This window comes from Leiobunum rupestre, chromosome 2, assembly GCF_980474605.1.
Source record: "Leiobunum rupestre chromosome 2, qqLeiRupe1.1.hap1, whole genome shotgun sequence".
Classification (NCBI taxonomy): domain Eukaryota; kingdom Metazoa; phylum Arthropoda; class Arachnida; order Opiliones; family Sclerosomatidae; genus Leiobunum; species Leiobunum rupestre.
The window spans coordinates 12902239-12929031 of NC_143385.1; the positions used below are offsets into that span (position 1 = coordinate 12902239).

The window sequence follows — 26793 nt, forward strand, 5'->3', positions numbered from 1 at the left end:
TTTATCTTCATTTGCGGTTAATCACGGTTGTTAAATGAAATTTTTTAAACGGATGCAAACCAACGTCGCGTTCTTAATTGCAGATATTATTTCCTAGCTTTCGATTAGAGCATCTTCGAAAAAATGTATTAATATATATGAAAACAAAGAGTAGTGGTCAGCATTTGTAATAAATTAACTTCATATTTCGATCTTGAACATATTTAGGCAATTAATTGCGGAAGCTGCGATTAACCACGGTATTATTGTAAGTAATAAAACGATTAACCACCAAATTATAAATTAAGAGCTGACCACCTAGGCAAAGCCGGGCTAACTGGCTGAGGTATTTAGCGGCCTTGGGCGAAAATTATAAGAGCCCTTATTCGAGTCCGTGCTCATCTTACCCGAGGTATTCTGGGGCCCAGGGCAAAAGTTACTCGCGGGCCCTTCAATCCCCCCCCTCGAGCATAGCCTTTAGAGGATTACCAACGTTTTAATTTGAACCCCCTCTCGAGACCTGAAAACATTTTACAAGTTATCATGATTGACATAGTCGCATTAGACGATATTCAAAAGGCTTCAATAGCCTCTAAAAATCAATTTTAGAAATATGTTAGCAGACCTAAAATCTTCTTATATTTAGCAGCCCTGGGCAGCTGCCCCGCTTGTCCCCCCCCCCCCCACAAGCACAACCATGCGCCTAGGGCTAACGCTATCAAATAGCCATGAACAAATTACTGAAGGACACTTTTCGGGCTGCCTTCACCAAGCTACCTCCAAAGTTTGACTTCTGTATCGAGCCAGATTTATCTCACTAGAGGAAATACACGCCTTTGGGGGGTAAAAACGGACTCTTCAGGGGCAAGACGAGTGATCACTAGAGGAACACTGTAGCCATCTATTAGCGAATTTCTAAACTATTATTAAAATAATGTCTGCTCTCTCGAGAAATATTCAAACAATTTATTTTACGTTTTTAATAAAGGTACAAAGAATTTTTTTAAAAGAATTACTGCTTGTTAACGCTACTTGTTTTAAATACTGTTTTTAAATAATCTGCGATTTGGTGGACACGGGACGTTTTATTTGTCCGTGGAGTCGAAGCCAGCGTGCCCTAATGAGAGAATTGCCAATTAACCGTCTTTCTAATTTTTACAGAACGTAAGCGGGAAATAAAAAGCGGTGCGAAAAGTGTCCTTCAGTAGTTGGTCCATGAAACAGCCAACAAGATGTCACGGAAATTAATTAACGGACTGTTAAGATTACAATCCGACATAATACATTCACTCTGTACAAAAAGTAAAAGTATGAAACAAAGTAAATAATCACAGTGTGAAATTCACCCTGTACAAATATTTGCGGTCCAAAGTACACTTCATACAGTATAGTCCGACATAAAACATTCATCCCGCTTAAAACTTTACATCAGAACGTCTTGAACCGAGTTTGTAATCGCCGCCCGATATAAAACATTCACCCTGTGGAAAAAAATCTTATCAAATCAGACAGTTTAATTGCAAGGAAAAATTCATAACAACGCCATTTTAAATCACCCTGTACATTTAGGTAATGTAAACATATATAAGAAAAATTGTCGTCAATAGACCATTCCATAGAGTAATCTACGCTTTCTGAACTGGTTTTTATGTAGCTCGTTCTTCACGACATACGTAGAAATTTAGTTCAGTTTACACTTAAAAACAGTTAGTCCCGTCGAATTTACCCTTATGTCCAGAGCTTTTCGTACGGAAACATCATCGAACCGTGACGCAGCAGCAAAAAAAAAACAAGAATGCTAATGTTACTTTATAGAAAGGTCTATGGAAGTGCTTTCAAAAGCACCGTGTGTCAATCACCATTTACAAAAAATCGTATCAAATCAGACTGCTCAATTGCAATACATGTACATTTCGACATAAAACATTCACCCTGTATGTAAATTCGTACCAGAAAGTCTCGGAACACAGTAAATATTCACTGCTCGATATAGAACATTAACCCGACCCGAAATTTTCTTCCGGAAGTATTCATCGTAACAGTGGCGCACTCAGTAATTCTTTTCGTGGGAGGGGGGGGGGGGGGCGCAAAGAGTTCCAAACACTTTTTAATTGTAATGGTGCACTGGCTCAAGTCCTGAAATTATTAACCATAATTAATTCTTGATTTCCACCACCCCCCCTTCGGCTTTCTTCACTGGCCCCCAATCAATCCCTTGAAGGCCCTTTTCAGCCCATGCTCCCTCTGCACGGACCTGTGGGGGCTTCATCATACTTTATTTTCCCCTCCCCCGGTTGCGCCACCGCTTCCCAACATCATCTGTCACGTTAGTACGTGTACCTTCCTCTCCTATGAAGGTGTTTGCTATAGATATTTCAAAAGCGTAACCCGAACTACATGCACTAACGGCTGAAACAAATAATACGATTAATTGCAGAAAAACGGTTAAACCCTCTTCCGTTTAATTGGGGCGTGATTATTTTTCAAGGTCGTGATAAAAATTAACCACAATTAATTTGTTCTAAAAATTAAAAGAAGCGGTCAAAATAATATTTTTAATCTTCATCACGTACATGACAAGAGTGAATTATTTTTTGCTTAAGTTATATTTTAATTTTATACTCGTGGTCGAAACACTGGTTTTTTACTAACGACAATTAATCTGAAAGTGTTTATATTAAAATAAAGTTCATATGAATTAACCGCTTTTGCATAAAAAGTCTTTTATTTTCTTGATAATAATTCTTCGTGGATAACGTTTAACAATTGATCGCACCGAAGCGACGCAGAAATTAATTTGTTTATGGACAAAGTATATATTTGACACTAATGGATAACGGTTAACCAAACGCCGACCCCTAGATCGAGGGGTCCGTCACTTCGAGGAAATTCGTATGGGCCTTGATTCCATGATTCCGAATTTCAAGAATCTTATCAGGAATCTTGAGAATCTCGAGAATCTAACATAGAATATACGAATCTTCAGAATCTTGGAATCCTACTCGAATCGATGAATCACGGAATCTCGTGCGAATCACGGAATCAAAGATGAATCACGGAATCTCGTGCCAATCACGGAATCAAAGATGAATCACGGAATCTAAAATGTATTTAGGAAATCACATTCACAGTCATAAGCTTCGATCACACTTAAGGCCCGAAAACGGTTTTTTAGTGATTTGAAACGGAATCTAACACAAGAATCAGGAAATCGAACATGAATCGGGATCGAATGAGAATCAAGAGCGGAATCACGGAATCAAAATAGAATCACGGAATATTAAGGAATCATGGCGGATACACGGAATCTTGCTCGAATCTTAGCAGAATCAAGAATCTTTATTCCAGATACCTTGATTCGGAATCTCGTATACGATTCCTCGAAGTGACGGTGTAGATTGTACACAGTAAAACAATGTCTACTCACCTACCAGTACTCGATGAGTGGATTAACAGGCCTATTATTGGTATCAATGTTTGGACATATTTCAATTCTTACAAGGTTTACTATCTAGTTTACTTCAAACTACTGAAAATTAAAATGGTTGGGTTTAGCGTGGAAAGCTATTTTAACCCTTTTAAATTGTCCAATAAAGCAAATGTCGGCTAGAAGTGAAGTAGATCTTTTTTCAACAGAGGTCGCTAGCGCCGACATCAAAACAAGACCGTTAAGATACATTTTTACCCAAAAGGCGTATACTTTTAGGTGCCCCTCGCGTTGATTGGATCCAGTGGCGTAGCGTGGGCCATTGTCGCCCGGGGCGGAATCATAATTCCAAGGAGGATAGGAAGAGAGGCGAAGTAGAAGGGATGAACTTGCCAAAATCATCCTTGTAAAAAGGGGAAATTTTGCCGCCCTCTTAATGGTGGCGCCCGGGGCGGTTCACCCCTCCGCCCTCCCTCGCTACACCACTGATTGGATCTTTTGTAAATTGGTCAATTACATAAAATAAAGTAATTTTAAACAATATTTTTTCATGGTATATATAATAGTATAAGTTGTCTTAATATAATTACCTACAATGGCTCTCTGACGACGTTATCATTTCGCTATTTTGAATTTTAGCTTTCTTTGCCATAAATAGATGGCACCACGCTCTCCAGTAAAGTCGAGTTTTTCGAAGAATCTAATATAGTCCATGAGCCAGACAAACTTTCAATTACCACCTCGAGTGGCTAAATTCCAATGTTATGTTCATAAACAGGGGTACTTGAGATTTAGGAAAAGAGGTGGTGTGGGGTTCTATCGTCCAGTTATCCAAGATGGCGGCCGTTTCAATATTTCGGCCATTGAGATTCTGAAAGATGTCATATCTCCGTTTCTATTTGTCGGACATCGATGTGCAATACATCGAACGAAAACCATTTAGAAGTTCTACAATTCATGCTCTATAAATGATTGTGATATATGTCGCCATCTAACACCTAAAATTAAAAATGTGATTTTTGGTGTTTTAAAAATCGTTTATCTTTTTCATAGACAATTACAAATAATATTTTTTTAAATATTATATTCTTTAAGATACGGACGTTTTATATTATTTGTTGCTACATTGAACTATCTTGGGTAAATAGGGGCGTATTTATAACTCTAAGTATACAGGCCTGGGGCGACGATTTAATTTAGGGTAACTTTTTTATTCATCGTGCACGAAATAAAATAAAAATTATCATATAAATGTGAAGTTTAAATTTTATTTAACATACAATATCTAACTAATCATTTCCACTATCGGAAGAATCTGTGTCTTCCGCGTTTTGAACGTATTGTTCGTCTTCTTCGACCATATTTGTGCAAGTGGAACTTTTGCAAGCAGCTGTACATTTCAGATTGTTTATTATACAAGTACACTCATTTGGACGACAAACACGAGGGCACCTGCAAGCCAATATATCTGGAGCTGGTTGCCCAGTCATCCACAGGATATCAAGAACTTCTCCGTCCATTTTCCAACCGTAACCATCTGTTGGTTCAGGAATATCTGCAAATGCTTCTAGAATTCTTTTCCATATAGTAGCTTGATAAAAGGTTTTAGGCCAAAGTTTTGGGAAGGGAAAGAGCTCGAACCGTGTGCTGGACGCGCGGTAAACTTCTCCTTTTTTTAGATCTTTTGTGTAGAACTCCCAGGCGACGTTATAGCCCCAAGCGTCGGGTCGAAAAGGGTCGTGGTAGGATAGCGGCCGCGTTTTACTCGTCTCCTTGCCCTTTGACTTAACCGGCCGAGGCTTTAAAAATTCCTAAATGCCCCACCTTTTCTCCGAAATTCCAGACGTTGCCATTTAACCTCATTAATATTATTTTCCCCTAGAAATGTCAAGGTATTGTACGTTTATTGCCATAAAACCTGTCAAGTGCATATTTTTGGTGGGTTATTAATGTGCAAATGGATTGGCGTTCCCTGGGAAAGAAATCGAAGCGCGACTTACTCTCGTCCTCGTATTGACGCTGACCTTCGGGTTAACTTCTAACACAGGAGAAAGCTTTTAACCTTTTGATTGGCCTAGGAGTTTTGTCAAAAACGGGCATGACTCAAAAATGGTAAAACAGAGGACCAAAAAAGAGAAAAAGAGGGACTCGACTGAAAGACCGGAGAGAGTGAAGAAACCCAGTTCCGGGGAACCAGTCCGAAGAAAAGTCAAAAGAATGGCGAGACGTCGCCTTCGAAACTTAAGAGACGTAATTTGTAGTGCATCCAATTAAGCCATGTGTACTTAAAGCCCACAGTTACTTTAAAGGTTTCTATTTTCAAGAATGTTTATCACTGACACCTGTTTCATGATAAGGCCCTTGTTATTAGAGATGGCTATGAATCTATCCGATTCTTTGAAAAAATGACTTTACTGGATAGGGTGGTGCCATCTATTTATGGCAAAGGAAGCTTAAATTCAAAATAGGTAACCAATAACGTCGTCAGAGAACCTTGGTATAGAGTATTATAATTAGACATCTTATACTCTACTTAGTGTACTTCAACCTAATTTATATATCCCATATAAAATATATTGTTAAAATTAATATAAGCTATTGTGCAACTTACAAACGAGCCAATTAGTTCGAGGGGTACTTTTGGGTCGAAATATAACTAAGTATCTTGTTTTGATTTTGACGCTAGTGACATGTGTGGAATAAAGAGCTACTTCACATCGAGCCGTCACTTGCTTTAATTTTTTTCTATTTCTTTTTCTTGCAAACATGTGCGATAAATCCTGGCTCTGAGCCTAAATTTGAGAAATGTCGCGTGGTTTTTCAAGGCAATTGAAGAATGCCAGCTATTGGTCCAAAACATAATACAGTGATAGGGTTTTCTCGTACGTATTTAGGCACCATAATTGCAGTACGTAAGGATGCCACCGATTACGATTTGAGTGTTTTAGCTGTAGCCTTTCAAGCTGTGTTGTCATGAAAAGCTTTCGAAATTCTTCATTACGTTTGATCCTCGAATTTCAATCTCATTTATCTTGTCATCTTGACTTCCATTTTCAAGCGCTTTCTACAAGATGTCAAAAACGTTATCTGTATCTTTATCCAATTCCTGCCCTCCTTTAATAAAGATTCTTTGATATTTTCGACTGCCAAATTGGCGCTTGAGTTTTGATATTGAAGCACTTTTTCCCTCAGACGAACTACTTATTCATTTCTCGACATATTCTTGAATGGAGTGGCGCTACATTTAAGTAGTCTCTTTTTTACACGATAAAAACATCTATTTATCTTTAATTATCAATAATGAGGGTATAGCGATTATTATGTTTAAATTTGGGCATATCACTATTCTGAGTTTCCAAGACTGAGTTCAGTATTGGTTAGTTTTTGAAGTTTTTGAATGGTTTCATCAAGTTCAGTTTATGAGATAATTTGTTGAGGAAATTCTTGTTGCGAAACTTGACTATTAAGGACTTAGATTGATTTTATATAAAGTTTATTAACTACTATTATCCGTGATAATTTAAATGACAAGGTCAATTTCTTCCGCTATTTTCAGAATATTCAAACTATCTTAAAAAATGGTGATTGAAAAACCTGAAGGACATTTTAAGACACCTTGGAAGCCATTTTTTCTGTGCCCAAATTTACACTTAGTTTGTGCGCATCTTAACAAATTGTTCGGAATTGTCCTACAGCTCTGAAAATTTTTAAAGACGTATCCTGAACTATAGATGGATAAATATATTATATAAAAATTCCTATTGGTTCGATTTTAGAATTAATTTAGCCAATTGGTACCGAGCAAATTTTAGTAATATATATATATATATATATATATATATATATATATATATATATATATTTGCCATTTTAAATAATAATTTTGTTTATGTTTACGCCGTCTCATGGAAATATTTTTAAAAATCAAACTAGATAAAATAGAAGTACTGGAGTTAGATGTCGGGTTCTACTCAATTCTCCAATTCCTTCTACGGGTCGATGAAAACAAAACCCAACTTTTTGAATTCTTATCGCGAAAGTTACACCGTTGCGTAGCGATGGTGCAGCAGATACCACGACTGCGGGGAGGGGGCCCTTCTTATTTCGGGTTTCGTTTGCCCGAGAACGAGAGACGAGCAAAAGGAGCGAGGGTTTGCTGAGAGTTTGAAACGAAAATTTCTAAGCTGCTTTATAATTACCCCAACACTCATTTCGATATCGTGTACTCGATTGCAGCTATCCAAACACTCATTTCGCCTTCAGGTATCCGACTGCAACGTTATATCTGTGGTATAACATTTGGCATGTTTATGCAGCAGGGCATACGATGTCCAAAACGTGACTCGGATTTATGTTAACTCTTTGGTCTTTGTAATTACAATAGACAGCTTAATAAAGTCTCCAGAATTACAAACTCAGTTTTTCTTAGAGTCTGAATGTTGGGATCTAGATATTAGAATTGAAATAAAAGAGGACGATTTCATTAAATACTTTCTCGAGACGTTCGTTTCAATTCAATTCAATTCAATTATTATTTTGTGCATTTGGTGTAAACAAAAAAAGGGGGTCTATGACTCTAGGTGTAGTGTTTTATTTAACGCAACCTCACGTTAATTTCAAGAACGTATATTAAATTTCACAAAACTTCCAACGGTATTACAAAGACGAAACATTAATCATAATATGAAGTCACACGAACAGCCTGGAATACGTTCCATGGCTAACTTCGGTTATGCTCTTAATTACAAAATCGCCAAGACATAACCAGTGGTGTAGTCGGGCCAGGGCGTCGCCCCGGTGCTTTTTCCAAAGGCAAGGCGCCGCCCCGCCTTTGTTTTTCCATTTTTCCAGGGCGCGCCCTGCCTCTTTTTTTTTAACTTACCAGGGCACGCCTTGCTTCTATTTCGTAAATAGTGTTTCTCGAATAAAGGGGTGTGCGAATTTATTATAAATTTTGCCCACAGAAAAATACCATAACAATTTCCAATAGTTACCTAGGTACAGCCAACTTCGATTACGCGCGAAATAGAAGTTGGCCGTACCCATGTAGCGCCCCGGTTCTTTTTGTTTTAGGACTACACCACTGGATATAACATAAGAATGCTAGGCCACTTCAGAGCGATTCGTTATTTTAGATCGCACGTCCAATTTTCTGTCTGTGAACAAAGCTCTGCAACATCAATTTCCACCTACTCATAGCGCCTTACTCCTGCACATTAGAGGTAACATAATATGGGGGCAGCGTCATATTTCGAGGCCAGAGAAAATAAGTGGAAAGCTATTTGGTTAATCCTTCCTGAAGCAACTACTTTGCCTTACCTAATAAAATGAAACTGCAAAATATACAACTGTACGACCAGCAAATGCGCAAAAGTTCACGTGAAATGCACGGTTATGCGTGCTTGTGAACGAAAATATTAATTTAGAATTTTTACATATTTTTAAATTATTATATTTACAAAAGTCGTGGATTAAATAAAATTATATTATTTAAAATTTCTTTCAACTTGTTTTTAGTAATTTAAAAAAATTTAGATAGTATTCGCGAGTTGAAACTAATTTTACTCTCATATAGAATTTGACTGTTCTAGTAAAAATTCAATTATGAAAATGCAAACACATTTTAAACAAAAAACGCCGAAAAACTGGAACTGGTAGAAAGCTACTCCAATTTGAAAGAATTGCAGAATTGAGTAGAACCCAAAATTTAACCCCTGTACCTCTATTTCATTTAGTTCGATATTTAAAAAGATTTTAATAAACCGGCGTAAACAAAAACAAAATGAGAATTAAAAGAAAAGCCGAAAAATTGGAAGTGGGTCTATATCCAGTTTTCAGTGTCACTGTTTGAAAGTATAGTTCAGGGTAAGTGCGCATCAATTTTCAGAGCTGTTTGACAATTCCGAACCATTAGGTTGTTTTATTACCATGCATACGCTTCCACTAACAAGGAGACGACCCGAGGTGTTACACACCGATTTCGTAGAACTTCATGTAACTTGAAACACCCTAAAGGGAAATGTCTCCATAGGCAACCGTTTTGCCATGGCAACCAAAAATGTTTTTGACAACACAAAATGGAAATTTTCCCATAGAAAATAACATGGGAATCTGACCAATATTAAGGGTCCCCCTGTAGAAAATTTTAATTTTTGAAAATGCTAAAAATAGAAATAAGAAAGTTGATTAAAATCTTTACAGGGGGGTACCCTTACATTTGGTCAGATTCCCATGTTATATTCAATAGGAAAATTTCCATTTTGTATTGTCAAAAACATTTTTGGTTGCCATGGCAAAACGGTTGCCTATGGAGACATTTCCCTTTAGGGTGTTTCAACTTACGTGAAGTTCTACCAAACCCCCGAGTTCGAACCAAATCGGTGTGTTACACCACGGGTCGTCTCCTTGTAAGTTGGTACAGAAAGATCTATCTCTCAAGTTTCATTAATTGTGGCAGTATCATCATTTTCCATAGCTTTGTTACCGGATTGGAAGGCTTTCACAATTTCATTAATGCCCTCGGGATTATTTTTTTAATAATCTTCAAAATTTGTTAATGAATCAAGTCGGGATATTGTAGTATCGGTCCATTACCACCAACTTAAATCTTGGATCATAAATATGTATGGGAACTAACTCTATTAATGAGACAGTCGTCTCTGCCAGGCCATTAAATGCACCTTACACAAGTACTTACCAGGTTTCGGAAATGGAATAACCCATCTTTATTTAGTCTTAACGTGTATCGCTTTGCCTCGAGTGATTATTATTTAAAGCACTTAAAAGAGTTAAAGAAAACTATTAATAGCTAATGCCTGGCTTCTTAAAATTAGATTTTTAGATAAACGGACCCCGAATCAAATTTAAATCTTTAGATAAAAACAATTTGTTAAATCTTTCTTTATGTACACTCACCTATTTTAATCCGATGTAAGGGGTTATTAACCTTAAATTAGATTAGGTAATGAAAGTTACCTAAAGCATCGAAAATTTCCTAAATGGTTTATATTATAGGGCCATGATTATAAGAAAGGTGGTACCGTAACTCGAATTTTATTTCCGTTTGCCCCGTTAAAAGGGGGGAGAATGGGGTATGACGTCTAGAACAACAAGGTCTCATATCTATCAATTATGCCGTAAGTCGTTAACATCTCAACTTTGGTTTTGTAAACTAAGTCTTTGAGATGTCCCCAAAGATAAAAATCGCATGGATTCAAATTCGGAGATCTTGCCGGCCACGGAATGGCTCCTCCTCGACCTAACTACCTCACAGGAAAAGTCGCATCAAAGTGAAATCTTACGGCACGGCTGAAATGTGGTGCCGCTCCTTCTTGCAAGAACCACATTCGCTGTTTAGTCGTTAACGGAACGTCCTACAGTAGCTCTGGTAAGCCTCGTAGAAGAAATTCTAGGTATGACTCTCCATTTAGACTAGGCGGAAGGTAGTAGGGTCCCACTAAAATGCTCCAGCAATGCCACACCAGATGTTGAGACTGAACTTCTCTTGGTGCGATGCGACAACAGCTCCGTAAGGGTTGTTTTTGCTTCCTGGTGGTTATTGTGCAAATTGAGAATACCATATAAATTTTTCTCATCGCAACGTAGGATCACACTTGGGAACTGCGGATCGACTTGTGCACTGTCCACAAACCACTGGCAGAGGTTGATACGGCAAGGATAGTTGGCTTCGTTTCAGGCTGACTTTTCGAAGGTGGTAAGGGTGATAACGATGCCCATGTAGAAATCTGCACACCATGACATGATTTAAGCCCAGCTGCCTTCCAACTCGAGGAGTACTTGTACTTGGCTCGTCATCGAAAATTGTCAGTACCTGAAACATTCTAGACAAACAGATCTTTTCTTTAAAGCCAAAAATTTAAACGTAGTTCGAAAATGAAGTAATAACCGGTTCTTCTACATCAAGTGGAACGTTTCGCACTCCCTCTCGCGATTGTTGACAACACTTAATAATGTTCACCTATTCGGTATTCTTCTATTAGGGGAGGTTTCTTGGTAAAATCTACGGGCTTCATATCCTCTTCCTTCGGCTCGTCCGTACCTCAAGTGTATGTAAAAATTACCATCCTCATGTTTTATACAGAAAGTAACATCTTCACTACGACGTCATTGACTTCCGAAAGTTTTTTACACCTATAAGTAGTGATGATGTAATTTTTGGTATGAAACATCTGGTTAATTTTGAAATTTAATCACTTTGTAATCACACTTGCGATAGTTGGTAGCATAGCTACCTCATGCTTCCTCTGACTAGGCCCCTAATTTATTTTCTATATTATTGAGCCTAATTATTTATTACACATTGGTCTTGTACCAAGATTGAATTTATTGATACTCAGGGAGAATGAATATGTCGAGACAATCGACGGACACGTTGAGGCCCTAACCCCTTCACGCTAAGAGGGGGGGGGGGGGGGGCGGAGGAGGTGGTCTAACTTTTTGCGTCCTCGCCGCAGCGTTAATCGCGTCGAAAAACTTTTTAAGAAGCAATGAGATTGCAGTATTATTTGATTTCATTGAAGCGGAGGAGCATACCGGGGGCCCCAACGGGTGGAATTGGAGAAACGCTAAAAGTAATCTCGACATATTGATTATCGCTAAGTATAAATAAATACATTTTTGGTTCTACAAATCCTAGTTTTACTGAATTCCAAGAAAATCGAGTGTCCAATTATGTTAGATACTCATTATACGACTTCGATAATGTGCAGAATTTTCCGATTTTCACACACTGTTGCACGTTTTAATTATTTCATTGGACACTCTGTATTGTACTTGATGTGTTGCAATCTAGCGATGGCGCCATTTATAGTGGATTCGATTAGATGTAAACCGTTACATTTTTTTATGATTAGGGATTGGCAACTGAGTGACAAGGATCTCATCAATCTGCATACGGAGTTGCATTTTCCCGTTAAATCACGCAATCAAGTCCTTAAAATTATCATCTTTCTCTTTTTAATCGATTTTATTACAAATTTGTAATATTAATATCGAAGGCTTTAAAAATAAATTTATAATTATCCAAATATAACTTCTTTTCAATGGCTTGTAATTCTAACACTAAAAGCCTAATACTGTCTACATTTCATACTCTACCGTCTAAATATTTAAATGTCGTCTGAAAATGAAATGTGATTTCTTAGAAGTAAATTTGTTACAGTCGTCTTTACATTTACCAATATTAGCCCAGGTAGTTTTTATTTATGGTGTGGAGCTATTAGTTATTGGTTATTTTAGTGGTTGCCGTACTTAAAGCCATTGAATTCAGAATAAGAGCGAATATAAATTTATTTTTCTCAGAAGTGAATTCACTAATTGGAGGCGCACGGTTACTTAAAACTCTTACACAGAATCAAAAAGAACTTTAATAACAAAAGAAAACAATGGTTACATAAAAATGGCGCACAGAATGCAAAAGAACTTTAATAACATAAGAAAACAATGGTTACATAAAAATGTCGCACAGAATGCAAAAGAACTTTAATAACTAAAGAAAACAATGGTTACATAAAAATGTCGCACAGAATGCAAAAGAACTTTAATAACATAAGAAAACAATGGTTACATAAAAATGTCGCACAGAATGCAAAAGAACTTTAATAACATAAGAAAACAATGGTTACATAAAAATGGCGCACAGAATGCAAAAGAACTTTAATAACATAAGAAAACAATGGTTACATAAAAATGTCGCACAGAATGCAAAAGAACTTTAATAACTAAAGAAAACAATGGTTACATAAAAATGTCGCACAGAATGCAAAAGAACTTTAATAACATAAGAAAACAATGGTTACATAAAAATGTCGCACAGAATGCAAAAGAACTTTAATAACATAAGAAAACAATGGTTACATAAAAATGGCGCACAGAATGCAAAAGAACTTTAATAACATAAGAAAACAATGGTTACCTAAAAATGTTACTAGTAGGGCGCGTAGTTAGAATATGTTAAAAATCCTTGAATGAACAATCATTCGGTGTGATTAATCGTGAGAACTGTACTGGTTGAATGTTTTTTTTTTCAATTAAAGCTAGTTAAGAGTTGTAACCGTTCCACTTGGTACAATATTTTAAGTTTTGTCTCTGGTCTCATAACATTTATATTCTACAAAATTTATCAAGAGATTGGAATTCAGTTAAATAGACATTTCCATAAATTTGCTGCGATGGCCCAACTTGTTCTTAAGCAAGAAGTTCACGTTATTTTATGGAAATGCCTTAGGTGTCTAAGAAACTAAACTTCCAATTTTATTGTATCAAAAAGTGCTAAAAATATATAGAATCTACCAATTTCAAACTTGATTATATATTACTGGCATAAATCGCTGGTAGGTTTTTCGACCAAATAAAATTAACTTCATTTTCCTACGCCATACTGTTTCAGAGACACACTAGGGTCAGAATAGGGTGTGATGTTCAAACTTCAAAAACCCCTTATACTTGATCTCAAACCCACGGTATGGATCTTTTTGAAAATTGAAAATTCGGTTTCTATGGTCAAAATAACCCTAGTAATAAATTTTAAGCAATATCCATGGCATTTGGTATGTTTTGGTTTTTATAATTTTCAAACTTTTGGTTTGTAAGTAACTTAACTGAATTATTTTCCATTAATAAGTGAATAATTAATTATTTAATTATACAATTTTGGTATTACACCCTCAAAGTCAGATATGATTAATTAAACTAAATAAAAGCTAGTTGCTCCATATGTTCCAAATACCATGATCGATAAGGTGCGATAGCAATGAGGAACGTGCTAAACGGTGTTATTTAAAACGGAAAGGTTGAAAAACTACTTTCAAACAAAAGTGATCCTAATCACGACGCTCATTACATTTTATTCTTATATTGCATGCAGTAAAAAATAAATCAATAATTATGGGGGAATAGAGCTAACTAGCACTTTACTAAGTTTCTTTCCTTCTTAAAGCCTGTTGAGGTGGGCATAACAATATGTATGTAAAATGCACGCATTTCTAAAAATTATACATATAACCCCCAACCTTAAGTACTTTTTTGATGTTTACGATGGCGGTGCTAAAGTAAACTTCTAATATTTGCCCTGGATCAATATTACTGAAAATAAGTGAATCCGCATAACATCTTTAGGGGTCCCGATTAAAGGTAGGTTTAGCTCCAGCTAGTGGCAACCAACACAGCATCCCACACAAGGAGAACGCAACCCGTCAAAAGTCGTGCATTTTCTTGCGTACAATTTTCATTGGATAGACCATTAGCGCCTGCTGCCGTCGGAAAGGAAAATTAGGAAATTGTTTACTCCCCTGCGGGTATAGCGTTCAATGAAAAGGCTCGTCCAATGAAATTTGTACACGACACTGCGTTAGCGTGTTTAAAGGCTAGCTGCGTTCTCCTTGTGTTTGTTCCTCCTAGGTTCCAGTATAAAGTATTTTTTTTCTACATTTACAACGAAATTTATCTGTATAGCATACATCCGTCTATAAAGATTTAGTTATTTATGGTTCATTAATTATTAAGATAAAATGATGTTTTTGTGCGAATACAGCTTCTTCTGGTTGATTGAATATTTGCAAAAATATATTTTTAACAAACGCTAAAGTGAAGATAATCTAAATCCCACAGAGCTCGCAGTTGGATGTTCGATATGCAATATAGAGACATAGATATTTATCACTTCGTAAATTGGTAGGATAAATGCAGTTGATACCCTTTAAAAACATTTTTAACTTGGACCCGTAGCAACGGACGAGGTCTTTGAAGTCATATGTGCTAAGTATCGTTTAGGTTTTCATAAACTATTATAACTGCCCAAGTACTATGGCACCCTGGATGTATCAAATAACTATGGAGTCGCCCGCTTTTCAATATTATCCAACCGATTTATCAGTCCATGAGTCTGCTCTAATTATTAAAATCATAATTTAATTTAGTAAAAGTAAGTTTTTACCACTACAAAACCTTTAATTTTATGTGCATTAAATTTTATATTCCGTTTATTGAACCCTCAGACACGAGGTTTGTGTTTACTTATAAAAATATTCGAGTAATAACTTTCTATTTCAGTTCTAATTCCGATGACTAAGTGCTCTTTCATGATTTAATTTTACTCAAGTAAAACTAATAGGAAGGAACGTGCTTTCTCCTTATTAAGAAACGTCTTCCGCAAACAATTGTTTTTCCTTTTCCATTGATTTTATTTATCGTAGTATTTTATGTTCAGGTAGACTAATACGAATAAGTGATAATTTTGTAATATAAGCATCACGGTTAGTTTTAAAAATGACTTTTGAATAATAATAATTATGCAGGAGTAGACCAAGCTAGCTACAATACTTTTTCCCCGTCTGAAACGCTTGGGGATTCAAGAATGAACGACAAGTTCTAGTGAACGCAAAGCATTAATTTTGGTGTATTGCACGCAATAATAAGAGAACATAAAACCCCACTTATGGCACTTACATGTATGTTTAACGATGGTCGTGCTTAGCACTTCTAATCTTTAGCGGGATAAATAATACTTTTACAGCTTTCACAATAACCAGAATTTATTGAAAATGCTACGAGCTACAGCGGCATATGTGAGTTTTTAAATACCATTCTGTATAAATTTGTATAAAAGTTTAAATTCGACGGTTAAATTTTTATAAAAAATTATTTGAAAAAACTTTAATCAAATTAAATTGGAATTTCCTACAATAATTTACTTCCCAAAAAACCCCAAACAAAGTGTGTTGGTAAAAATGGTATTTCTATCTGTAGTATGACGTTGTTCTTTTAACATGAACAACTGAATTTCTCTATAGCTTACAATCCTCTAGAATCTTTAATAGGTACGGTAATTTTAGTCCTTTATGTTTTGAGATATGAATGCTTTAAAGTTAATCTAATTGAAAATTAAATTAAAAATGGTCAAAAATATGCCCCAGCGCAAGGAAAAGGAACTCTACTCTTAAAATTTAGATTAACAAATGTTAAATGAAGAATAAGAGCGTGGTATTGGAACAATTATTAATAGCACAATATATAATAAATGTCTAAAGAAGGAACACACAAAGACCGCATTCAGTGAAAGTTAGCTTTTCAGACAAACGATGTATAAATAACGCCTATAAATATTAAATTATTAACAAACCTTTTTCCCGATATAATAATTTTAGAAAATATCTCTATTATGGACTTTGTCTTGCATTACTTTTTCTGAAAAAAAAAAACATTTCAAAAAACCTTCGAACTAAAATTATTAGAAGTATACAGAAATCAACACTTCTTTTGTAACGTGCTTCTGTTAATTCCAATCAAGGCCAATGTTTACATGAATATTCTTCCGTAATCAAAATCCATTAAACCTTGTTTACTTTTAAAATTATTAAAATTCAAATATTGCGTATGTTTTAAATTATTATTCATACTAAATCTCTTTTTCAATATATCAATTTAAGTTGGCGTCTTACTTTGAAGACAACTTCGAAAACGGACATTTTATCTTCGAAGGTCACCTTGGAAAAATGGCACAAGAAATACTACCACGGATCAATACTAGGTACGGACATAGACCGTTAATTTTACTAGTTCTGGTTAAAAACAGTCCTCATTCGAACTGTGATTAATGCTTCGCAAGGCAAATGGTTTACCCTCTTTTTAATGTTTGGTTTCCAGTTATTCCTTTGAAATGATGGAGGAATACGATTTGGGAGGATTGGTCAACGGAAGCTGGACAGGACTTCTTGGCGCCGTTGTCACCGATGTATCGATAAAACATTTTCTTAAATACTCAAAAGAGCTTTCCCAATTTGAGTCAATGTTAACAAAATTACTAATTCACGGTGCATTAAATTAGCGATCAGTTTATAAAGCTAAGAGTATTTAACTGTGGTTTCGTAGATGCAACCATACGAACGTGTTACGTCATGAAAATTGTAGCGTTAATGGATATTACTGGAAATATTGTTTTTTTTTAATCCACCAATCGTGCAATGCGACACTAAATGAACGCCTTGAACTAAACCATAAGTCTGGGCAACTTTTCCATATTTACAAAATTCCCAATTGTTGATGATGTCGACATACGAGTATTCGATAGCCGCTGCTTTAAGTTGAATACTTTCATTTTGATGAGCTCCTGATTTATCTTTTTGTAAGAGCGAATTTAGAATTTATTAAGAATGACAATTAAGCTACTAAATTTATCTATAAGTTACCTATAAAACCAAGACATTTTCAGGGTGAATATTTTCAAAATGGAACAAGGTTAGGAGTTATACATGTATAGAAACTGTTTTTTTTTATAAAAAATACTTTTTTACTAGTAGGTGGTTGAAAAAACATTTCAATGAGAAAGTTATAGGGCAATACGAATAGGTAAAAATTAAGTTTATACTATCAAATATGACCTATTTCTCACCACTTTTTAAGTTCGTGAAAAAACTAAGTTGGTACTTCCACAAATTACTTTTTGCGAAATCATTTTAGAGTATGATGGGAATGTTAGTGTGTTCTTAACATTTAAAACACATTTTTGATGAAATCTAGGTCACAGAGATTTTACTAAATCAAAACTTTAAAATGTATAGTACCTTAATTCCTGCCTCATCGGCAATACAAATCTCAGCACGATAAACCTTGCTATGCAAAGATATGGATCATATCCGGAGTTACAAGACCGCAAACACAAATACTCTTAGGTTAACATTCCAGACTCGTAACTGGTGTCTTGTAAACTCCATCCTTGAAGAAGCCCATTCGTCTTTTGTGAGGTATGGGTATCTTGGTGACCTGTGAATGCGATCGTTCCCTAGAATACATCATTGAGTAGGCTCGACTGGTAGATGTTCCAGAACATCACGATTATGAAGTGCTGCTGTATTTTAACGCTGGAACATAGCTGTTAGCTCACGTGGCATGAAGGTCTTGCTACCACCCTCCTCCGCATTGTAACCCGGCCACCTGAATTAATGGCTTTAAAAGTCACTTGGTGACTTAGGCCTAAGGTAGTGCCTAGGGAATTAGCCTAGCTGATTATTATTTTTAAGACGTTTGTATTCGGCTAACAGAATATCGTTCAACTGGTTCGCTATTTCGTTATTATGAAAGGATAATTGGCTTAAAAGACGATTCACCGTCAGACTAGCTCATAAATTTAAACTAATTGGTAAGGAATTACCCCATTTCACGTCTGGTTGGTTTAGCGATCACCATTCCACGTCTGGTTGGATCAATAGTCCATCTGTCCTTTAAAACGATTTGGAAGAAAATTTGAGCCAACGCTGACAAACCCTGACTAGACGTCCTACTACTTTAATCTCCAGTTGACATAACATCATTCTATACTGTTGTAGTACTGGCTATTGAATTAGCAATCTTTCGAGAAATAACTTTAGGAAACGAAGAGTAAATCCAAAACCCGAGATATTCGTGATATATGACTCTCCATCTGTTTCAAAAGTCACATCGGAGGTAAGTTAAACTTGTATGTCACTACAGTGAGGCTAGCTTGATCGAGGGTATACTATTAAGTAGGCGATGACTTTCATGGCGATGTTATGCTCACCTTGGATCGACACTTGCTGCGAACCACTTGAACAACGTTGTTTTGGCAGAGAGGAGGTATTTTTAAACAATCCATTTCCAAATGGCGATTTACTAAAATCTTCAAAACTCGTGTTGGTGAATACTAAATTATTTTAAAAAATTTTAGGCAATTACTAGATTTTCACGACTGAATTACATAGTGAGAACTATGAATAATTTGATCGAAATGAACAAATTTGAACGTGTGTAGGTATGCCGTATACCTTTCTCGAGGCTGTTTTTGGTCTGCCCATACCCGTGAAACAGATATATATCTCTGAAATTTAAAAATTTTAAATATCCATTATGAAAATATCGTAATTTTGTGTTATACATTTTGAGAAAAATGTAAAGAAAGAATAATTTAGAATACCCTGTGTACCTAAGACTTAGCCTGTTTTAAATATTCTTTAGAAAGCGGATGTGTCTGTATTTCCTGTTCCGTATTTCTTCGATGGCTTCGACAATTTGACATACACGTTTCCGGTGGCCTACTGTTCCTGGATCCTTATATCTGGAGAACCAATACGGAAAATAGAAAATAATTTTGCTCTCTTCACGATATTTGGAAGGGAGGTATGAAAGCTACTTCACTTTCAAAATTTATATCCTCATTAAATTTACAATTTTATTAATTAATGAGATTTTATTTCTCGTTTGCACAATTATTTACAATAATAATATAAAAATTTTAAATTTAGGAAATTAGCAGCTTTTTCGGTAAGATTTTAACTTGAGAGTATAAGCATAAAATATAAGCGTTTTAGTCTTCGCTAGCGCTTTCATTCATTGACAGTAATTTTTTTAAATGGAAATTGGTCTAATCACAACCGTGAATGCGCACGTTGTAAAATATCTGCGAAACAGAAAGGCTTTGACGTAGTAGTTCATTGAATTTTAAGAGCTCAAATAAGAATGGGTTGCTTTAATATTAGTAATTTTTTCTGATTTCTGGTGGAAATATAGATTATTTTTGGTATTGTGGTACCAATAATTGATACATTTATCTTATTTAAATGTGTAACTTGCCATTGAAATGAAGTTGAGACTTTTCACATTTGTTAATGTGGTAAACGCAAATTGGAATATGGAATAGTACAGAATTATGGCGGTAGGAAAGCTTGGAGATTGGAATCGCCGAATTCTATGATGATGGGTACGAATATCATTGCCTTTTTGTAGGCAACTCTGGATGTTTTGAGACCGTCACTTAAACTGAATCTAAGATACATTAGGTTAGTCGTGGCATCCTGGTGCTAAGTGTGCTGTATAAATGTATATTCTGATGGACTCAGTGGTGGGGTTTTTTGTCTTGCCGGTGACTAAATTTTTTTATCTTTAATGTGCGATATAAAATTGTAAATGAAAAAATCTGTTTTATAAAAGGGTGCTTAGCTAAGCGGTGGGTAGAATTACACCTAATTGTGTTATTGACCCTCCATTTTCAACGTGTAATCCGCTCTGCAACGTGTTAATCTAGTCTATAACTGCCTTTAAGTTCTTTAAAACTTTTCCATGAGTTATTTCTTGCTAGTACAATGAAATTCACATTACAGGATTTGATCGTCTAATTCTTTCGTAATTCAGTTGGGGAAATTACACGGTACTGATCGTTTATAATAAAGGAAAACATCCTGGCTAAAATAAAAATTTAAGTCGTCAAATTGCCTATGTTAGTAATATTTTCCAATATTAAATTTTCTAAAAATAACAATTTCGCCCTTAAAATAATATGTTATTACACGTAGCTTAATTAGCTAGAAACGGACTTCAAAATTTCAAAACTAACCAGGTTCTAAAAAAATTACATGGTGATAAATTTACTGCATCTCGGCGTCTTTTAAATTAATGGAGATAATTTACTAAGATGGCGGACAAACCTAAGTGAATCCTGTGCACAAATATTTGTTGGGGGCCGTTATGGCTCTATTATCATTCCAAAAGACAAACTACTCAATTTGACAATTCTCTATTTCGTTTCTTAAGTTACCCCATTAGTCAAAACACGATAAAATTAGAGTTAGGATAAAGATAGAATTTCTAGGTTTTGCAACAAAGTCAGCTCATTCGATTCATTCTTAGTTATGGTACAGTTACATGTTTTCTACTTGACAGCAATTTCAAATAATGACCACGTACTGACGTTACTAAGTTTGAAATTAAGAAATCTAACAATTAATTACTTACTATTACTATTACTTTTCCTTCTTTAGTTGTGGCTTGGAATTCTTTTCAACTTATTATTATTGCCAGCGGCCACACTGGTTTTGTCACGATTAAGGGTTAGACGAAATACTAGTTCTCGTAAGCCACGACTACAGGCAATCCGGAAACAATATTTTAAACATGTTCTAATGGCTTTTTCGTTACTCGTATTGCAAAGTGAGTTAAGTCAGTTTCATTAATAAGAAATCGATGCATTCCCGGTAGCTAGTGTAGTTTACTGTTTTTCTTTTTCAAATATAGATGCAACAATATCAAGACATGTTAGTCAACGGATTGTTTGGTGCACTTATATTGTGGCAGCATTTCTGATAGCGAACTGTTACAAATGCCAGCTTTTGACCAAACTAACGATAGGGGACGAAGAAGAATATTTTCAAGATTTATTGCAATTAAGAGACTTTCCAGGCATTAAAATCTTGTCGATGGCTAATGGACCGGTGGATAGTCTGCTTAGAGTAAGTGATCGGAAACCTAGTCAGGGGATGGGTGAAGCGTTACAGGGACAAATCCTACTTTGATTATGAAAATATAATAGTTATTTTTTTTATAATGTTGGGGATAAAAGCATGTGTGAATGTTATTTTTATAAACAAAAAATATTTATTTTTATGTTTCCAAGAACTTATCTTAGTTACTAAGAAACAGTAAGGCGAAGTATCGGGTATTTATGTTCCTGCTAGAAACTAACAACCATTTGGTTATTTATTATTAATTTAATTTATTTAATCATACATATATTAAAGTTGACCGATCAGCTCCGAGGGAAAAACTTTTTGTGATTACGTAATTTGACCCCAAACGGTAGCAAAAACAATTTTGAACAAAAATAGCACAAATATAAAAAAAAAAATAATTTTTGGGTTGATAATTATCTATAAATGACAAATAGTTTTCCACGCCGGTCAAAAATTTATAATCCCGGAAACTTTTTATGAATAGAGTTAAGGATAAACGACGGGCTCTTGATTGGCCTAAAGGTTTACATTAAACACACAAATGAACCTCTATTCCTAGCCCTAGATGGTAGATATGGTAATGATTTTGTTCGATATTTATGATGTATCATAAAAAAACATGCTTAGATAGGACACATTTCTAGGAAGTTACGTTCTCAGGAACTAGGCTATGTTCTTAACCTGGTCTAATATTTAATCGTTAATAATCTGTAATGTTCTTAGAAAAGTACAGACCCGACCGTTAAAAGTATGCGAAGTCAGTTCGAACGAATCTCGAATCAGGGTATGGGCATGGGAGAAACTATTTTGAGGATTGGCAAAGGAGAAGCTGTTGGGGTATTTTCCAAGAATTTCTTACTGGAATTTGCAGAGTATTTTGTGAATGACATACCGGGCCTGGAGCCTCCTTTCTATTTGCCTCAAGAATTATTTGCTGAGCAGCCAATGGCGTATCCCATCCGCCGATCTGTACAAAAGGAAATAATCAACCGTTTCACAAAATTGTAAGAATGATTTGAGTCATTAAAAACTATAATACCTAGGAATGTTAAATTTTCAGGATGTACACTATCGGATAAGGTTGATGTAAATTTCAGAAAATAACGCTAGGTGGTAGACGAAAACTGTCATAGAACAAGTATACTCGAAAACCTTCAATGAAATTGGTTTGGTCAGAATAGTTCAATTGGTCACACTGAGATATTAGGTCATGAAAATTACAAGTTGTTAGTAGGTGGCCTTAGCCCTTTCGCAACTTTTTAAAAAGACCTATCTAAATTGTAATGTTTGTATGACTGCTAAAAATTATCTTTTTTTATTGGTGATTAATTTTGAAGAAAAAACAATTTCCGAAAGTTTTAAATTTTTTAAAATATTAGGTTGAAAGAAGTCTAAAACAATGTCTAATTTATGCCAACTGAATTTCCCAAAGCTTTTTTTGCATTACTCACTTCGTTGAAATTTAGGTTTCCATTTAAGAATTAAAAGTGTGGAGTCACCACTATTAAAATCATTATCTCAACGTAGTTCAGTATGCCTCGTTATAGCCGCGAACAGTGGTCCAAGATGGAAAAGTTATACTACGGTGATGGTCATCAAAACGCATGTCTAGTAAGTTAGTTATTTCAAATTTTCTATACTGACAGTCGACCAGATCACCACATTATTATCCGTGCTGTTAGTGGCTTTGAAGATGATGGCAACGTGAATCCCAGATTCCACGGACGGGAACATCAGAACATTATCATGGAAGACACAATCATCGCCTACTTTGTCGCCTAATTTCGAGCAAATAAAATAATGAAATTCTCCAATTTTGACTTGTCAAGGTATTATGCCTGGGAGTGTCCTTGACCACCCTAACTTTCATCCATACCGTGCCACGCTCCACCAATTACTTAGCGATGGTGATAGGCGACTAAGATTGGATTTGTTCAAGTAGTTCAATACCAAAGCCGATGCAAATGAAAATTGTCCTCCGTTTGCTCCTCGTGTCCGATGAGGGCTTCTTCTCGGGAGACGGCCCGTTTAACAGACAGAAAAACCACATTTGGAGCGATGAAAATCCGCACTCACACCACAATCAAGTCCTATTTAGCTTCAACGTCTGGGCTGGTCTACTAAGAGATCATTTAGTCTACCGAATCGTCTTAATAGGGGTAGTAACTACTTGGATTTACAACAGAATGAAGTTGCAAAAGCGTTGAAACATGAACCAGCAAAGAGGTGTGGTACAATTCCTTAACACCAAGTTACCTGGGCGTTGGATTGGAAGGAACGGTCCAGTGCCGGACATTTTCCTGTGGGGATTTGTGAAGGAGGAAGTTTATAAGACGCCAGGCTCTAGCGAAGTAGCAAAATATGCCGTATCGCGCACGTACATGTAAAGTAGCGGATGGTGGAATTATTGAACTTCATTTAGTATAAGACAGGTACATTTGTAAATTTTGTAGCACTTTCGGAAATTGTTTATTGATCTCAAAATGAAATACCAATATTAAAAATTAGTTTAAAATATGGTAATTTTTTGCAGTCATACACGCATTACAAATTAGAAAGGTTTTCTTTTTAATAAGTTCTGAAAAGGCTTAGGCCTTTAGGCCTCCTACTACCAACTTGTTATTTTTCATGACTTAATGACAAATTGGCCTATTCCGACCAAACCAATTTCATTTAAGGTTTTCGTGGATGCTCTACAACTTGTTCATTGAAGTTTTCGTCTTCCACCTAGCGTGAAAAAAAATCCAAAACCGTGAACAATGTCATGGTTTTTCTGAAATTTACAAATTACAACGACCTTTCCCGATTGTGTACATACTGAAAATTTCACATTTCTAGATAATATAGTGTTTGAGAAAATTTAAGTTTTTGCTACTTAAATTTGAAAAAGAAAGTCCAATTTGGTATTTTAAATATTTTTCAAACTCTAAGGCTAAGTCCATTAAAGTAGAGCAGCAGTCACTTTCGACGCTTCAGTCGCTTTTAATGGTTTGCACGTTTTAAACGGAAGGCATGTTTTCTGAGAACAGCTTAGTTATAAAAACTATGATAGTTAAACACTGATAAAAGGCGACGGCTTTTCTTTACCAAAATGTGGTTATTTTCTCATTTTTATTTTTATTACGAAACATGTTTAATATGTTTGTTCCTTTAGCTCCTTGATGTATTCGGAAGGCGACTTGATTCATTATTCCGTAGGACTAAAAACGTATTTGAAAAGTGAAAGATTTTTTCCCAAATCCCTGAAGAAGGAAATATCTCAAGGACAGACCGTACTTACTTTGAAGAATTTCGAAGCAGCGTTCATACTACTACTAATTGGACTTCTTTTTTCTTTTCTCATTGTTATGTTTAGAAAATATAATTAAAATATGTTGCATTGGTTAGTAAATTTAACTTTCTGCTATTATGTTTTTAATAATACAATTAAGGAAGTGCAGTTGCATTTACTGTCTTTGACCTCAAATACTTCTCTCTCTCTCTCTCTCTCTCTCTCTCTCTCTCTCTCTCTCTCTCTCTCTCTCTCTCTCTCTCTCTCTCTCTCTCTCTCTCTCTCTCTCTCTCTCTCTTTCTCTTTCTCTCTCACTCTCTCAATTAAAGAAAAAAATTGCTATAAAAAGCTAAAGCAATTTTCTGATGAAGTTAGAAGCTTATAGCTTATACAATACAGCAGGAATTTAAATTGCTACTTCCTGCAGTATATTTTTAAAAGCTTATTAAAAAGGAATGGTCTCTTTTAACTCGAATATTAATAATTAATTTCATTTTATTTTATTAATAATTATTATTATAATAACCCGGAAAGTTACTCTGAGAAGTAGCAGATTTGGACCTTTAAACCTTTATCGCGACCAAAACACCAATATTAAGGACGTTAGTAACCAACAGGTGTCACCACTTTTGACATAACAAAAGCCTAACCAACTTATCTAATAGGCTCAATAAGCCTGTTAACCTTCACTTAAATTACCTTAAAGGGAATATAACCTCAAGTCGTTTTTTATGTTTTTTATGCTTTTTTGTGTAAGCAATTTTGGCGGGAAGTCACTAAACAGCGCCAAAATATCTAAAGTCATAGGAGGGAGCGGGAAATGGTCGAAGTTTGGTGTTCCACACCTAAAACCTGAGGTTATATTCCCTTTAACCTCGCCTAACACTTATTTGCCTCAAGGAACAAATATTATCTGTAAATGTCAAAATTCTAAGAATAAATAAACAAATATTTGAAATCCTTACACCAAGAATAAAAAACGTCGTGCATGGTGCAGTTGTGATAAAATCATCAGTACAATTTAATTGCCACGAACGTGTTCATTCTTTCCTCTGTCCACACTAAATTTAGAATTATTTTTTTAATTAAAAACGTAATAAAATATTTTTTATTATTATTTAAGCTTCTTTTATATCTTACATAATACTTATGCCTAATCCTTCTTTTGATAACATTCGGTGGAACAAATCTTTGTAATTTGTGCATTTAAAGACTATTGTTATACTTGAACTTCTGAAGAGGCACGTTTTGACGTAGTACATATGACGCGTGCATCAAAGCTTTCAATCAGAAAATATGCTCTTTATGTGGAATTGCATTGTGGACAATTCTTAAGTATTAACGTGGGATTACATAATCTCGGTCATCAATCTAACTTTTCTTACATTCATGGAGGCGTGGGTGAAAATGACTTATCATTTTTCACCGTCTGTGTGTATTGTGTAAACAATATTTGTTTGAACTTTTAATAAACTTGAAATTTACGTCTATCAGGTTAGGAATAAAACGTCTTTGTTCACAAATATCGGCTAGCACAACTCCCATCATGTCTTTAATCCGTCAAGGTTGTTTTTTAAATTAATGTACGTGTCCAAGTTTCCAGCGTTACTAAAAATAATTGGTTTTAATTTACGTTGAATGTTGGACTTTATTCAACCCATTGTAAGTGAAATAAATCCAGTTCCGAGCTAATGCTATTCTGTGAACTGGGCAGAGCTAGAAACATTGCTTAATAATTACTATGAGATTATCAGACTGTAGCAGAGAACGTCTTTTCTTCTTCCTGGTTCGAACTGAACTGATGATGGGAGACTTTACGTTTCCTTTTACGGTCGTTTCCACGTAGTTTACCCACTGCTTCG

At 35.4% G+C, this 26793-nt stretch overlaps 1 protein-coding gene across 1 annotated transcript; it reads left to right on the forward strand.

The window, feature by feature from the left end:
- Positions 1-5515: 5515 nt before the first annotated feature.
- On the forward strand, positions 5516-25028 carry LOC149956140 (uncharacterized). Its single transcript, XM_090166779.1, has 8 exons — positions 5516-5656; positions 16852-16952; positions 17069-17156; positions 19394-19555; positions 21193-21361; positions 21446-21660; positions 22384-22664; positions 24815-25028. The coding sequence occupies exons 1-8, from the start codon at positions 5516-5518 to the stop codon at positions 25026-25028; spliced, it is 1371 nt and encodes a 456-aa protein (XP_090022905.1).
- The last annotated feature ends 1765 nt before the right edge of the window (positions 25029-26793 follow it).

Excerpts from the sequence above, each read along its gene's own strand:
- LOC149956140 (XM_090166779.1), top strand. The coding sequence starts at position 5,516 with ATGGTAAAACAGAGGACCAAAAAAGAGAAAAAGAGGGACTCGACTGAA. Across the intron at positions 17,157-19,393 it reads TTGGCGCCGTTGTCACCGAT|AAAGCGGATGTGTCTGTATT; the intron begins GTATCGATAAAA and ends AATATTCTTTAG. Across the intron at positions 22,665-24,814 it reads ATCAACCGTTTCACAAAATT|CTCCTTGATGTATTCGGAAG; the intron begins GTAAGAATGATT and ends TTGTTCCTTTAG.